The sequence below is a fragment of the Tiliqua scincoides genome, chromosome 6 (assembly GCF_035046505.1).
Source record: "Tiliqua scincoides isolate rTilSci1 chromosome 6, rTilSci1.hap2, whole genome shotgun sequence".
Classification (NCBI taxonomy): domain Eukaryota; kingdom Metazoa; phylum Chordata; class Lepidosauria; order Squamata; family Scincidae; genus Tiliqua; species Tiliqua scincoides.
Genome location: NC_089826.1, coordinates 42,373,544 through 42,388,414, shown reverse-complemented (window position 1 = coordinate 42,388,414; position 14,871 = coordinate 42,373,544). Strand labels below are relative to the sequence as shown.

General features: G+C 42.3%; 1 protein-coding gene across 3 annotated transcripts in view; it reads right to left on the bottom strand.

Moving 5' to 3' along the window:
• The window catches only part of ARHGAP10 (Rho GTPase activating protein 10), a 142,664-nt gene that overhangs the window by 63,197 nt on the left and 64,596 nt on the right, over window positions 1-14,871 (bottom strand). For all 3 annotated transcript variants that reach the window (XM_066632876.1, XM_066632874.1, XM_066632875.1), the window contains 4 exons: window positions 13,378-13,459; window positions 11,485-11,527; window positions 10,211-10,276; window positions 5,106-5,180 (listed from right to left, as the gene is read on the bottom strand). In XM_066632876.1, the coding sequence (XP_066488973.1) occupies window positions 5,106-5,180; window positions 10,211-10,276; window positions 11,485-11,527; window positions 13,378-13,459 (266 nt within the window). The remainder of the gene's footprint in view (window positions 1-5,105; window positions 5,181-10,210; window positions 10,277-11,484; window positions 11,528-13,377; window positions 13,460-14,871) is intronic.

Here is a 14,871-nt window from a genome sequence, read left to right as displayed (position 1 = left end):
GCTGCGAAGGGAGGGGCCGCTTACCCACCTCCCTGCCAGGCCGAGTGCTCCGCCCCCGCTCCGGCTACGCCACCACACCTAGAGAATGCAGGGGGCAATGCAATCGATTCTTAGAGAGGCTATGCAGCTTACAAGGACTGCGGCAGGCTCAGGCAGGAGAAGGATTTATGTTTTCACAGTGAGTAGCATGAGCTATTTGAAGTTCACAATGGAGAGGAACAGAAAGAGATTAGGAATCAAACAGAGCACAGCAGAGCCAAGAAGATTGGAAATACAGAAAGCAAATGCGGCAGACTTACAGTGTGATTACTCTGAAGAAAATCCTACAGTGTCCTGCAGGACTTACTTCCAGGAACATATGGACAAGCAGCTAGAAAAGGGGGGTACACAGAGACACAGACACCCACCCATCCACACACACACACAATGTTCAAAGCAGGCCCCTGTGCTTTAACAACTTAATCCAGGACCGGTCTACTCTGAAGTAAGCCTCACATAGGCTTCACATAGCCTTCACATAGTCCAGTGTGACTTATGTGAAAGGAAGTTAAAACACTGGGGGGGAAAGCTTGCAGTCAGACCTAGCACCAAATACTTTAACCAAGGGCATGCTTATTCTGAAAAAAATTAATACAGAAAAGACTACAGAAGCAGAGAGGAGCCAGGACAGGGTAGGAAGGAAAACAAAAAAAGTTTCGAAGGCATTAACATTATTTAAGTATCATATTGACACACACAGTGAATGCTGATCCATAGCTATCAAGTGGACAGGCTATAGCACTTAGCTTCATAATAAGAATACTAGCATCAAACATCCAAACCTGGTTTAGCTTTGGTATAGGAACTGTGATATTAAAACTTCTCATAGGCCTTAACTAATGCTGTTTCAAATAGGCAGTAGTCTGGTAAGTGTCCAAGCACTGCCACTGGACAATTCTGATCTGCCCTGTAGCAGAAACCCCATTTTCATCTTCTCTCTATTTTTTTCATTGATTTAAGTGGGTCTGAGAGAGAGCTACGAGGGTCGCCCAGAAAGTAATGCACCACATTTTTTTTCTTCAACAATTATTTATTGAACACAATGAAACTTACACACAAGAAAGAATGATGTTTCTTCTACACTCCCTATTTTTCCACGTAATCTCCGTCCAGTTCTATGGCCTTCCTCCAGCGAGACACAAGGGCATGTATGCCCTGTTGGTACCACTCCTTGTTCTGGTCACGAAGCCATTTCTGCACTGTGCGAATCACCTCTTCGTCATCCTCAAAATGTCTTACGCAAATGGCATCCTTTAATGGCCCAAACAAGTGGAAGTCTGAGGGAGCTAGGTCAGGGCTGTAGGGTGGATGGGGTAACACAGTCCAACCCTGTTTAGTGATGTGTTCCGAAGTCCACAAACTTGTGTGAGGTCGAGCGTTATGTTGAATCAAACATTCACCTGGGTTGTTATGGCACCGAAGTCGCTGGAAGCTCTTCTTGAGTTTGGTTAGTGTCTTCACATAAGCTTCAGAATTAATGGTGCTGCCTCTTGGCATCACATCAATGAGTATGACGCCCTCACAGTCCCAAAACACAGTGATCATGACCTTACCGGCAGAAGCAGTTGCTTTGAATTTTTTCTTCTGTGGAGATTGAGGTTGACACCATTCCATCGACTGCCGTTTTGTTTCGGGCTCAAAATGGTGAACACAGGTTTCATCACCTGTCACAATCCTGGACAAGAACGCTTCCCCCTCATCTTCAAAACGTTTCAGCAACTCAGAAGAACTGTTTTTTCTGAGAGATTTGTGGTCCACCGTAAGACAGCGCGGAACCCATCGTGCACACACTTTCGAGTTATCAAGAGCACGGATGATTGCATCCACACTTCCTTTGCTGATTGACAGCTTCAGCGCCAACTGCCTAGTCGTTATGCGTCGGTCCTCGCGAATGAGTACATCAGCAAGCTGCATCTTGTCAGGTGTGACAGCCTTAGGATGGCCGCCCCGAACGCTGCAAATCTTGGATCTCTGCCGAACCGCCTTCTAATGGCCTCACCCTCTGTGCCCAGTGACTAACCGTATTTCTGTCAACTGCAGATTCTCCATAAACTGTACACAAACGTTGTGAATGTTCCCAACAGTTTCTTTCTCCGCAGTGAGAAATTCAATGACGACACGCTGCTTGTAACGTACATTACTTACAGACGCCATTTCGAAACACTGCTGCAGCTACGCTATCTGTCTGAAGAAACCAAAAATTTGTGTGCGCACTCCTGAAAATTCAAATAATGTATATCTAAAGTTTTGCATTCGTACCATTACTGTAGGCTGAGAAAAAAAATGTGGTGCATTACTTTCTGGGCGACCCTTGTAATTTGGTTCTTGCTAATGGAAGTGCCAATACAAACCAAACAAATTGGGAACAAACAAATGGTGGCCCAAGACACAGCTGACCCATTCATGAAGCAATGTGGCTCAAGTCAAGCAGCGGGGTTATGTGTATGGCAAACATTCTTCCTCCGTTTGCCACTGTCTCCCTCCAACCTGCCATGGATGGAGCTGCATCAGTCTGCTTTCCTACTACTCACTTTGCTGCTTCTTAAGTAGTCCCTTTAATTCCTTATTTGTTTAAAGAGACTGCATGAAAAAGTTGCAAGGTGAGAGGACAGGAATGTGGTTTACTGCTGCTCATTTCCATATAAAGCACCATACCTACTTTGGGTAGTAAATCCCACCCTTACTACATTATAGTTTGGGTACCCACAAGGGTTCTGTTCCCAGAACTCACATGGATGCCAAAAATCATCTTAAAGGAAATCCATTTAAAAAACAATGTAAAAAAGTAAAACACTACTTTTAGCGATTTCTGTGATATTTAAAACAGCCCAAGTTCCCTCCATCATAGGCATTAACAGCAAAGTCTATTCCTTAAAATGTCTTTGATTAGCAGCATATCCAAACTCAATTTTTGACCCCAGTGGCTTTTGACATCCTAGCTTTTTCACCTCCTAATATTTTTTCAATGATGTGATGCTTCAAGATACAGAGAAGCTTACGTGCATTCCTTGAACACCACAGAATTGCTAACTGATTAAAGGTATCAAATAAACGAATATTTAGCAAGAGCATTATGACAAATTGACACAGCATGGCATGTAGAATCTCAAGCCTGACGTCCTATCATAACTCCTGAAGAGACAACCTGTTAAAAGAGAGTCATACAGGTGGCAAGGAACTGACAGCAGCATAATATACGAGTGCTTTGCTATTCACATAATGTCTGGGGTAATGAAATGAATTCACTTGCTGGTTTCCTCTAGTTTTCTCTGCCAAAGAACACTGTGTTATCAGCACAGATGGAGCATGCATGGTTCTGGAGAGGAGCCTGTTGCAAACTAGCTTCTCTGAATATCAATGAATCCTAGAGAATCAGCCCCATGCTGCTGTCAAGTGACAGGTTTGGGAGAATCAGAAAACTGAAATAATCCCAGTGGCCCCATCTGACTGCATGTACTGTCAAGTGCTCTGGTCAAAAAAATCTGGAAACACTGCAGTCTTGACTGCTAGCGTGTCACTAGACGATACACTAGTATAGAATTTCATCCAAGTACCCATAACTTAGTGAGAATTAGGTTAGCCAGAATTGCCTGTTGGGACTAAGGGAAAATTAAAAACTAAAATTAAAAAAAGATTTAGAAAAACTAAAAATAAAAAATAGAGATGGTACTTGTTGCAGCAGCACATCCAAGCAAAATAAGGAGATATTTGCCCTACATCACTCCTTAGCTTGTTCTAAACTGCAATGTAGAGCAAGCTTCTTAGATTTTTGACAACATAATATTCTGATTTACCCTAATTGGGGGTGGGTGGGTGTCACCCAGGGACTTACCCTGGGCAGCGATTCACAGCAGGGCAGGAGGAGGGCGAACTAAAGGAGGGGGAGCACAGCCCAAGGGAACCCCCAGGGGAATGCCCTGGGAGGACAAGGAGCCAGCCAGAGAGGGTAAAGCTCCTGGGCCATCCCTACTGGCAGCCTACTCACCTATTGGGCAGGGCAGGAGCCTCCCAAGAAACATAGCAGCCCAGGTGCAGCTACCCCTTTTAACAGGTGGGGCGGGGCTTGCAGTAGAGATCTCAGGTCCAGGCTGAGCAGGAAGAGGTGGGGCTGGAAGGACTGCCCAGGAGGACAAGAGGAGAACAGGCAGCCAAAGGGGAAGGAAACACCTTCCTGAGTTCCAGGAGGGAGGAGATAGATAAGGTAAAAGAAAGGAGGCCGTTTGTAGTTTGGAGGCAGACACAGTCTGGAAGCAGCCACAGGCTGGCCGAGGCCAGGGACTACGGCCAAAAGAGGGGAGACACTCCCCAGGGCTATGGGAGAGCCCCAACTGGAGGAGAGCCCAGAAGCCTATCTAGCCTGACCCCACTTACCTGGAGAAAGGACTATTCCCTATCTGGCCGGGCAAGGAACCTTGATGCCTCTAGGCCAAAAACTACCTGGGGGATCGAGAAAGGAACGCAAACCCGAACCCTCCCATTCCAAGGGGACGGGCCTGACATACCTGCCTCCCAGCAGGAAGCACAACGTACCCGGCACAACTCGTAGTGAGGATTACTGGAGAGGGAACCTGTGAGGTAACTGACCCCTTTTCAGGGATTGTTATGGACTTTAACTGACACTGTATGGGGGATGCCCCTGGGGTCCCTGTGATGAAACAGGGCCCCTCAGATGAATGTAAAAACCGCAACTAAAGTAAAAAAGGTCAACAAACCCCTTTTGCGGTTCCCTGTTCTTTGTACCGGCCAGGGAGAGACTGGGCGGGCCTCGACCGCACAGTAGACAACGCACCCCTTGATTCCGCCCCCAGGATGGACATCACAGTGGATAAGGGGGAACCTTAAATATAAAATGCTACACATTTTAATCTTTCCACCAAGATATAGCCTGAGCAAAATCTCCTCCCTCCAAGTGTGCTACTATTTTGCACATTTGTGCTACTATTTTTGGTTGAAAAGCGGTATATAAGTATTGTTAATAATATTACATAGGAACTTGAATATACAAACAGACAGTAGGCTAAGAAAGATTGGCATAGAAAAAGTGGATATAAAAATAAGAGGCATACCCATCAATAAATTCAGAAGTCTCTGGACCTTTGAACTCACCCCCACAACTCGGTATAATCCTTGATCATTTATACCTGGTGGGGAAATAAAAGCACAAATAATTAGATGTGAAAGCCTTAAAAATGCTCTGAACTATCTCAAAGCTACATTAGCACAGTTTCTATGACTATAATATAACTAGATTTATGACCAAAAGCATGGCAGAGGAGTAGAGAATGGGAAATAACCATCTCTTGACTTCTTTATTTACACAACTGTTTTGAATCATACTTGCTTCACCTAGAATGAGAGGAATATTCACTACTACTGAATGTCCAGAAGGCACATGATTCTTTAAGGCAGGGGTCTCCGGCCCAGGGGACCAGATGCAGGCCGCAGCAAGCCTCTTTCCGGCCTCTGGCCAACCTCTTGTCCCCTGAAGCCTCTGGCCCACTCAACTGAACATGACCAGTACTGTGCTCTGATAGTGCCTGGAGGATGTTCTGAGGGCCAGAGAGGTTGAATGAATGAGCCCATTGATTCATTTATTCACTCATCTAAGTTCTATCTCTAATTTGTTTATTTAAATTTTATATTTAAATTTTTTTCCAGCCCTCCACACCATGCTGGATATTTGATGCAGCCCTCTGACCAAAAAGTTTGGAGACCCCTACTTTAAGGCATAAAGTTTGTATAAGAATATTCTAATAGTTCAAACTAAAAACTAATACCATTATAAAGTTGTAATTTATTGTCATAAATATTGTTTAAGTAAGGTATACTCATTAAAAATAAATTTTGTAGGGAAAGAAAACCTTTTATGACTTAACTGGATCATTAATAGTCTTGTAAAAACATACACACAAATCCCAAGTTTTGTACGTTTTATTGGTCATTGCAAAAAATAAAAAAAACCACATTTGCAGGCTGTGTCCATTATTTTTTTTTCCCCTTCTGGTGAAGTTTCTATTTCCTCATCAATGAAGCAGATGTATTTTTAAGAAAGGCCAAAGAATGACAGCTCACTGCTGCCATCTATCTTCATAGCAAGTAGCTATTATATAACAAAATGTAGTAAATGCATATAAATTCTTATGGAACTTAATGAATTCTCAAAGGATGACAAAAATTGACTGTACTTTTTCTCTTAATTTTTTAATTATTTCCATTTATTACCCACCTTTCACCTGATGGTTTCAAGGTAGTTCACATACATACAGATTATGTAAATGCAGGTAGGTTTGAGCCATATTTGATTCAATGCAGTTCAACTTATTTGTGTATTCTTTATCAATTTCCAACGTGAGAGGCATACAGTACAAGATCAACCTACCCTTCCCATGCCCAATGAACTACCTGAGTATAAACTCAGGGATTGGGTCTGGCAAGAGCTGTGGGAAAGTCAGAACGAAAGCAAACTCCTGGAGTTCAAGCCACAGTATTTCTCTATCGGGCAGGAAACAAAACACTGATCAAATACAAATGATTGGTCACTCAGGGACCGATCCTATTCTCCACCTCTGTCACTGATACAGTTGTGCCCAAAAAGCATGTGCTGCATCCAGCAGGGGAGGTGTCCCGTGTAAATGAGTTTTCTCAGTTATATGCCACCACTTTTGGAGAGAAAAGGGGCAGGTATCTCTTCAACAGATGAGACAGAACCCACCGCATACCACTGCACCCCCTCCTGCTGCCTCCCTGCTCTCATTCCGCCCCACCCCCACTGCTGTCTTACCTGGTCTTGCAGGTGTGGCAAAGTCCAGCAGCTGAGTCACAGGGCTGCCACCTCTTGCAGCAGCACCTGCAGAATGGCTACCTACCAATGGAGTGCTGTGCACTCCATCTGCAGCTTGTTGCATGACAGCTGAAGTGACTTCCACACGGGAGCCACCCAAGCTACGATTGGGCTGTTAAAGCCATAATATGAATTGCAGTAATGAACAAAACTGTTTTCTATAATGCCATACAAAATGTTTCTAAACTAAGTCCAATGATTCAAGTAGATAAACTTTTTTTTTGCTTCATCATTCAAGTAATGCAAGAGAAAGTTAACCATCGGTAAGTTTATATTCAACATCTATTTTTTGTGTTTTGTTTTGCATACCAGACTTTCCTCCAATATGACAAGCCTATTCTCAGTTTCCACCTACACTAGACAGCCCTCTTTCCACCCACATCAACCTGATATCCATTAAAACCGAATGATAAAAACCTGGGATAGAGACAAAGACTATGAAGAGACATCTGTCCTTAAATTTTTGAAGTTGTATAAAACAGCTTTGGAATATGTACAACAAAAGTGCAAGACACTTAGAGTTATTCTGTTTTAGGGTCCAAGCCTTTCGCTCAGTAGGATGCCTGAAGGGTATAGTTTTTTCCTCCATACATACCTCAGGCTCAACAAAACCAATACAAATTTTAATCTCACAAATAGTTAGCTACTATTATTTCACTAGTTATCTTACAGAAGACAGAAAAAACAAGATTCCTCTCTAGAATAGTTTCTGCAAGTCTCCTACAGCACACAAGAAAGTATGTTTAAACATTCTCAGCAAAAGATTAATGCAAGTTGAGGAGTCTGCAAATAACCAGGAATTTTAATGTAAAAGACTAGTGAATGCTAGGGCTTGTTTAAAGCAGTGCCTTATACTGCACTAATCTTTAATATACATTGAAATATTCTCATTGGTGGCATATAGAATCGGAGAACTCAAGTTCTCACAATTCTCAATGCAACAGAATCAGGGCTGCCTGGTTGTGAACCTCAGCAATCTGTTCTTTACCTTTAAATGCACCAATGAAATACCAGTCCAAGCAGTTGCAGCTTCTCCCATTCAGTTTGATTCCAGATATATTGTCTGGAGCAAGTCCTACTTGCTACAGCAGACGGGGAGACAGAGTGGGTGACAGGTTCAAAAGAAAGACAAGAGAAGCTTTGCATGCTTCATCTTATGTTCCATGAATGGATTCAAAGACCGAATCTTCAGGTTGCAATCTGGCAACCATAAACAGAATATATGCAAAGAGAAATGTTGCATTAACTCAAGGAATCTACCATCACAACATTCTGCTACATGCGTGGGAATAAGGTTGTCATCGTTAATAAACTATTTAAGAATTAAATGGCTGCAATAAGAATACTGTTCAAAGACATAATGAATCTTCATTAATTTCTAAGTAATACATATGGCACAGTGTTACAGTTCTAATAGACATGATACTTTGTATGTGAAGGTATGTTAGCAAGTCATACAAAGCATGCAGTTTAAACAATTAGCCCCAATGCCACAATGAACAGGGAGTATAAATAGAAGACATTTATATATTTTAACAGCTTTAAAGATGTGAGAAAGCATAAAGATGGCTTGCTTTCCAAGTTTTTAAAAACATTTTCTAAATGGGACTGAAAACATAAAAATTATATACACTCCTCTTCTGCAGTAGCACTGCAATTAAACGCCACAAATGCAAGTAAGGAAAATCTGAATTCAGCCATAAACTTACTGAGTAGCCTTATAAAAGTCATCATATTCCATTTTCAGGTTTTCAGCCCCTCATACTGGTGATAATATTTCACCTGACACAGTTATCTTATGCATTTACAGGATTGTTGCAAAGCAATGAAGGCTGTGAACAGTGGAGAACAGTGCTACAAAACTAACAGCACCATCCTGGGCATATCTACTAGGAGGCAAGTCTCAGAATTCAATGGGACTTAGTCCCAGGGAAATGAACATAAGATTGCAGACATCTTACATACTCACCTGAGACGGGCAGCCTAGTCCTATCTTCCCTGGAGCCACCAGGTGCAGCAGCGCCAAAATTGCTACCGCTGCATCCAGTGGGCCATGGAGGCCACTGGAGGTATCCTCAGGGGAAGGGGACAAAATTCTTCTCCCTGAAAGTGCCAGGCCCCGCATTGGGGCTACTCACATTTGCACCAGTTATTTTGCCGGCGCAGACTTGAGAAGCCGCATGTCAGACTTCACAATTCAACGCGGGGCATAAAATTTGGGGAAGGAGGCCTCCACTAGTCCCACCCCGGGCCTTCCTGGAACGCCACCCCCCCCCCCGCCTTCCTGGAACGCCATCCCCTGATTTGAAAAGCTGAACTACAGTCCGGCTGTAATACCCTCGGCGGCTCTTTGAGGGCTTCCTCTGAGCACTGAGGTGCAGCACCAATTGCTTCTGGCCCAGCCCGGCTTTCCCTACCTGGGTACCGCAAACATGCTTTAAGGCACATTTGTGACACCCAGAGCTGGTGGCACATGTGTACTGCTGGCACTGGAGAGCTCAGGATTGGGCTCCAAGTTCCATTAAATTCTATGACAGTTACTTCCAAGTCAACATGCATAGGAATGTACTGATGGTATTGTTTATTTTTCTCCTTGAGCTGTGATGATTACAATGTTCCAGTGTTACAAAGATCATCTTGAAAATAAATATCTAGACCAGTGTTTCCCAAACTGTGGCTGGAACCCACCAGTGGATCACGAGCTGATTTTTGATGGTCGCAAAGTTTTTGCAACATTAAAAAAAAAAAATCTGCCCTTGCCCAGTTTACAGAAGAAAAACATTAGCTGGAATGCTAACCTGTGGTAATCTTCATACCCCCAAATTAAAATGTTACATTCTCTGATTTTCTGTAGAAATTGGTGTACTGTGGAGATCACATATGAACCCAGTTCCAGCCTGGAAGTCTTACTCTCCAGTTCAGCCTTCTGGGTACCCTGGAATGACTGTAAAGGTTTGAGAGAACAGTCCTTGAACTCAATTTCTAGGGAAATGTCTACATACACATACTATTTGTAAGGTCTCTAGCAGCCTCAGGAACACAGTACACAGATTATTTCTTTCTAGATTTCCTTTCTTGGTATAGTGGGTCACAACAGATTATTGTTTTGAAGAGTGGGTCCCAGTGATTAAAACTTTGGGAGGCACTGATCTAGACAAGTCATGAAAGGGCAGAGCTGGACAGAAGCAGAGTTGCTGTTGTTTTCTCCCCCTTCTTTCTTTCCATTATCCAGCTATAGCTGTAAAAAGAAGTCTTTCATCTCTCCACCTCATTCTCAGTTCAGACGATGAACTCTTGCAAAAAGCGACACTTATCCAAGTTTGTCATTACCTCTTGTTTCAACAGCACTGATGCATTTTCTCAGAATTGTGAACCCACAGTTATCCAACTGTGCACCTAAGAGAAGGAACAGTTGAAAATATTTCAGAGGTAATGATATAATATACTTCCCTTACAAGAATACAAAGATTATCTCTTCAAAGAAATGCAATAATCAAACCTATTACTGAAATTTTAAAGAAATACTGTAGCGCAGATCTCTTGGATTTAAAAAGTAATTATAACTTTCTGCCACCACAACTGCATAGCTCAGCTGCATCTTACTGATCAGGCTGGGAAGATGTTTAGCAGGTCAGAGACCAAAGCTTCTAAAGAGCAGGGGAGCCTGCTAGCTAATAAGTCACTGAGTTAAAGCAGGATGAGGTGTAGCATCAACAACTGCTAGGAATCAACTGAGCAGCTTTATAGTAGGTCCGGCTCTCCCACTCTTCCCTTGAGAATCAGTAGGGCCGATGGGCACTGCATCTTCAAGGTCTGGGAAAAGAGTTCAAGCAGAAGCCATCTTTGCTCCTGGACCACAAGGGTGATTTTGGAGACTCTGGAGCTGGAAAATGGGACCAATCTGGGTGCAGCCAGTTCCTAGAAGCTGGACCCTGTTCAAACTAGGGCATCTTCAGGTGATGGTCACAAAGTTTATTAGGGCCCACTGACTCCCCTTGATTCCCATAAGCACTTAAGAGGTTCCTTCTGGGTTAGTTTTCTTAGGACGATGTATCAGGAAGGTGATACGGCACATGCCACCTACATGAGCAAGGCTTGGGCTTGCAAGCACCTTCCTCTTTCTCTCCTTCCCTGGGCAAACCAAACTGTGATTAGACCTTGTCCTTCAAATCAGAACTACAGGTTAGACGACATTTAAGAACTTTAGCTTGGAGGCCAAACACACACTACAGTTTACTGGTTGAGATATAACAGTAAACTGTTGGCAAGTGGAGAGTGAGGACTCAAGCCTTGTGTCTGTAACAACAAACTGGTACGGCATTACATGTGAACTGCCCTATGTGTTTTGCTCTCTGTGCTAACACAGTGTTGTCTGTATTGTCCAAGAGTAGATAAGCTGAACCTGTGAACAAAGGAGAAATTTTTGTCTTCATGTATTCAGACTTCTCTCTGAAGGCTAGAAAGTTGCTCCTTTTAACAGAAAGTTGAGTTGTTAAATGGTTTCAGAATTGTAACCAAAAGAGTCCCTTCTGAAATATTTTTAGATGGTGCTTTTTTAAGCAGCATATTTTTAATAAAATGACAATTTGGACACAAGTACTTACTTCCTTCCCTTTTTGTGTTCGCTCTGTTCAAATTGAGAAACACCTTGAAAACAGAGGAAGATAAATGTGTAAGTGAACTTTAAGCCAGTTTCTTTTATTTATAAATATAAATATAAATAATATTTCAAGAGTAGGCTATAAGAAGAAATCAAACTTTCCTTGAAACAAAATATTTAAAATGCCTGTTAACTTGTTAATTATATCATGATCCATTTCAAAATGTTTAAAAGTCTTTTGCTTCAACAATAATAATGGAGTGGGTCACGCTCTTATAACATATAAACAGGAGAATGGAGACCCTCAATTACTGGCTTGTAAGCAAACAGCAAACAAATGCTTACAGTCAGGAAATACCCTCTCAATGCCCCAGAACTCAAGCACATTGCATTCTCTCATTGCTACTGAACACTTCAGGGTCTTTTCCTTTGGCTACCAGACTTTGTCTATCAATTAGGAATCCATCCTTTCCCAAATAAACCCCTTTCCATGAACCCAGCTTCTGGTCATCGGTCATTTTTGTGGCATTTATCTATTTTTCTGTTTCACTGTCAAGCAAACACGGTGTTTTTTCCTGGACTCGCTGGATGAATTTTTTTCACGCTTGGTGTCTGATCATCTGAAGGAGGGGGGTATAGGAGAAGTTTTCTGCGGGTTAAAACAGCTAGAACAGAGTTTCCTCAAACTGTGGGTCGGGACCCACTAGGTGGGTCGCAAGCCAATTTCAGGTGGGTCCGCATTCATTTCAATATTTTATTTTTAATTTATTAGACTTGATGCTACCATGGTATGTGACTGCATCTAGGGAAATGTTACAGCTCTGTACTTTTAACAGGCTATTATGCAGATGCTTTTAACCATGATAGTAAATGGGACTTATTCCTGCGTAAGTGTGGGTAGGATTGTTAAAAATTTACCTGCTTGATGATGTCACTTCCGGTCATGACATCACTTCCAATCCTGACAGATTTTCATTCTAAAAAAGTGGGTCCCAGGGCTAAACATCTGAGAACCACTGAGCTAGAGGATATTGGAGCTTTTACTGTCCTCTAGAGTATGCAGCTTTGGTTCTTTCTAAATGATTTGGAGCTACTAGTTGTACAGGAGTCTTTTGCTCACTGTTCAACATATAGTGTCATCCAAACTCTGTCATCAGATCAGAGATAAAGATAGGTAAAAGAGGAGGGATGAAAACTAGACCAAATGACTTGAAGTCCTTGTGACTTTCATGATTTTGTTTGTTTGGTCTCTGTCTACAAAAATCAGAGGTTGAAAAAGTTTAATTAACAATAACTACAATGGCAATACATAACCAAGTTTTTTGTTTGACTGGTATCAAGTAAAAGTATATCAAATAAGTGATTAACAAATTATGCAGTTACTGCAACAAACTGCAGCTTTTCCTTAATATGGACTGACATGAATCAACATTTGATTCCTGTGGAAATCTCCCATTTGTTTAAATGTATTGGTAGATAAGATAAACCTAAAGCTATAATCATAAGGAAGCTTTCTTCCCATCACAATCAATAAAAATATTCATGGAGCATCAGAACTGGCACTGAAGGATGAGAAAACCCCTGTAGTACTGCTCTGGACTTGTGGCTCATGTTGTGCCCATGTTAACTGAGAAAAAATTGGTCCTTCTCCAAGGATCAACATTGCCCTAATACTGCACTATCAAGCTCCAGTGCAAAAGCTTTAAATTAAGTATTAAATTAAAATGCCAGATTGTATGTTAAATCTCAGCAACAATAGCAGATGTATCCTATGCAGATCCTAACACATCAGTTGTTACATAAACATGAAATTAAGAGCAAACACAACAGAAGTACGGTATGTGCAATACCAATGTTTTAACATCATTTTTTAAAAGCAAAAATTCACAGTTCTTACAGCTTCCTTTCCATCTAAGACCTCCAACCACAAATTTCTGTCCTCTTCTGAGAATGCTTGCATGGTTACAGGCATACCAGGTCTACAAAAGCACAAATGGTGGAAAAATAATTCTTTTTAATAATCTATTATTATTATTTTCAAAGTATATTATAGGTATTCTACACATACAATTTAGCATTGTCTGCATATCTGATACCACTTTAAATACATTCAAATCAACATGTAAGCCATTGTTAGTCACAATAGAATACATCAAAAAAGGAAGATAAACAGACCAAACTGAAAAGGAGTTGGTGAATGAAACAGAGTTTTCGTAATGCAATATGGCCCATACCAAAAAGAAGGAAGCTATTTTGTTTGCTGCTGGTTGCTGTTCTACAACCAACAGCAAAAAATTGTAGGCTGTAAAATGAACTGTAGCACCTCTTCACCTGAAGATGTGGCCACTGGCATAGTTTAGCCTCACCATTCAACAGCAAATTGATTTCAAACTCTTAATATGGGAAGCAGAATCCATCTGAATTAAATGGATGAGTTACCTTGCAAACCAATCATGCTAAGGCAACCAGGAATCAGCAAGTATAGCTATGGAAAAAAATTCATTTCCTACTAAATCACAAGAAGTGGCTAGGTTCAGTGTACATAGCAGGTATTATCAAGAATTTCTAGCAATATCCCTATCACAGGGCTTTTCAGACTGGGGCATCGCAATGCCCCAGCCTGTGCGCCCTGGCCTCTGCCCCCTTAAGGGAGGGGGCAGCCTGGAGGCAGGGAGGATCCCCAGGATCGCGCTGCTCAGGGGGCTGCAGGGGCTTAGGTGCACTTACCCAAGTATCCTGCAGCCCCCCCCCCCCGGGGTGCAGGGAGCCCGGCATGATCTTCTGCAGGACTCATAAGAACATAAGAACAGCCACACTGGATCAGGTCATAGGCCCATCTAGTCCAGCTTCCTTATCTCATATGACTAATCTCATAGCGGCCCACCAAATGCCCCAGGGAGCACACCAGATAACAAGAGACCTGCATCCTAGTGCCCTCCCTTGCATCTGGTATTCTGACATAGCTCATTTCTAAAATCAGGAGGTTGTACATAGACATCATGGCTTGTAACCCGTAATGGATTTTTCCTCCAGAAACTTGTCCAATCCCCTTTTAAAGGCATCCAGGCCAGATGCCATCACCACATCCTGTGGCAAGGAGTTCCACAGACCAACCACACACTGAGTAAAGAAATATTTTCTTTTGTCTGTTCTAACTCTCCCAACACTCAATTTTAGTGGATGTCCCCTGGTTCTGGTGTTATGTGAGAGTGTAAAGAGCATCTCCCTATCCACTCTGTCCATCCCCTGCATAGGTTTATATGTCTCAATCATGTCCCCCCCTCAGGCGCCTCTTTTCTAGGCTGAAGAGGCCCAAACGCCGTAGCCTTTCCTCATAAGGAAGGTCCCCCAGCCCGTAATCATCTTAGTCGCTCTCTTTTGCACCTTTTCC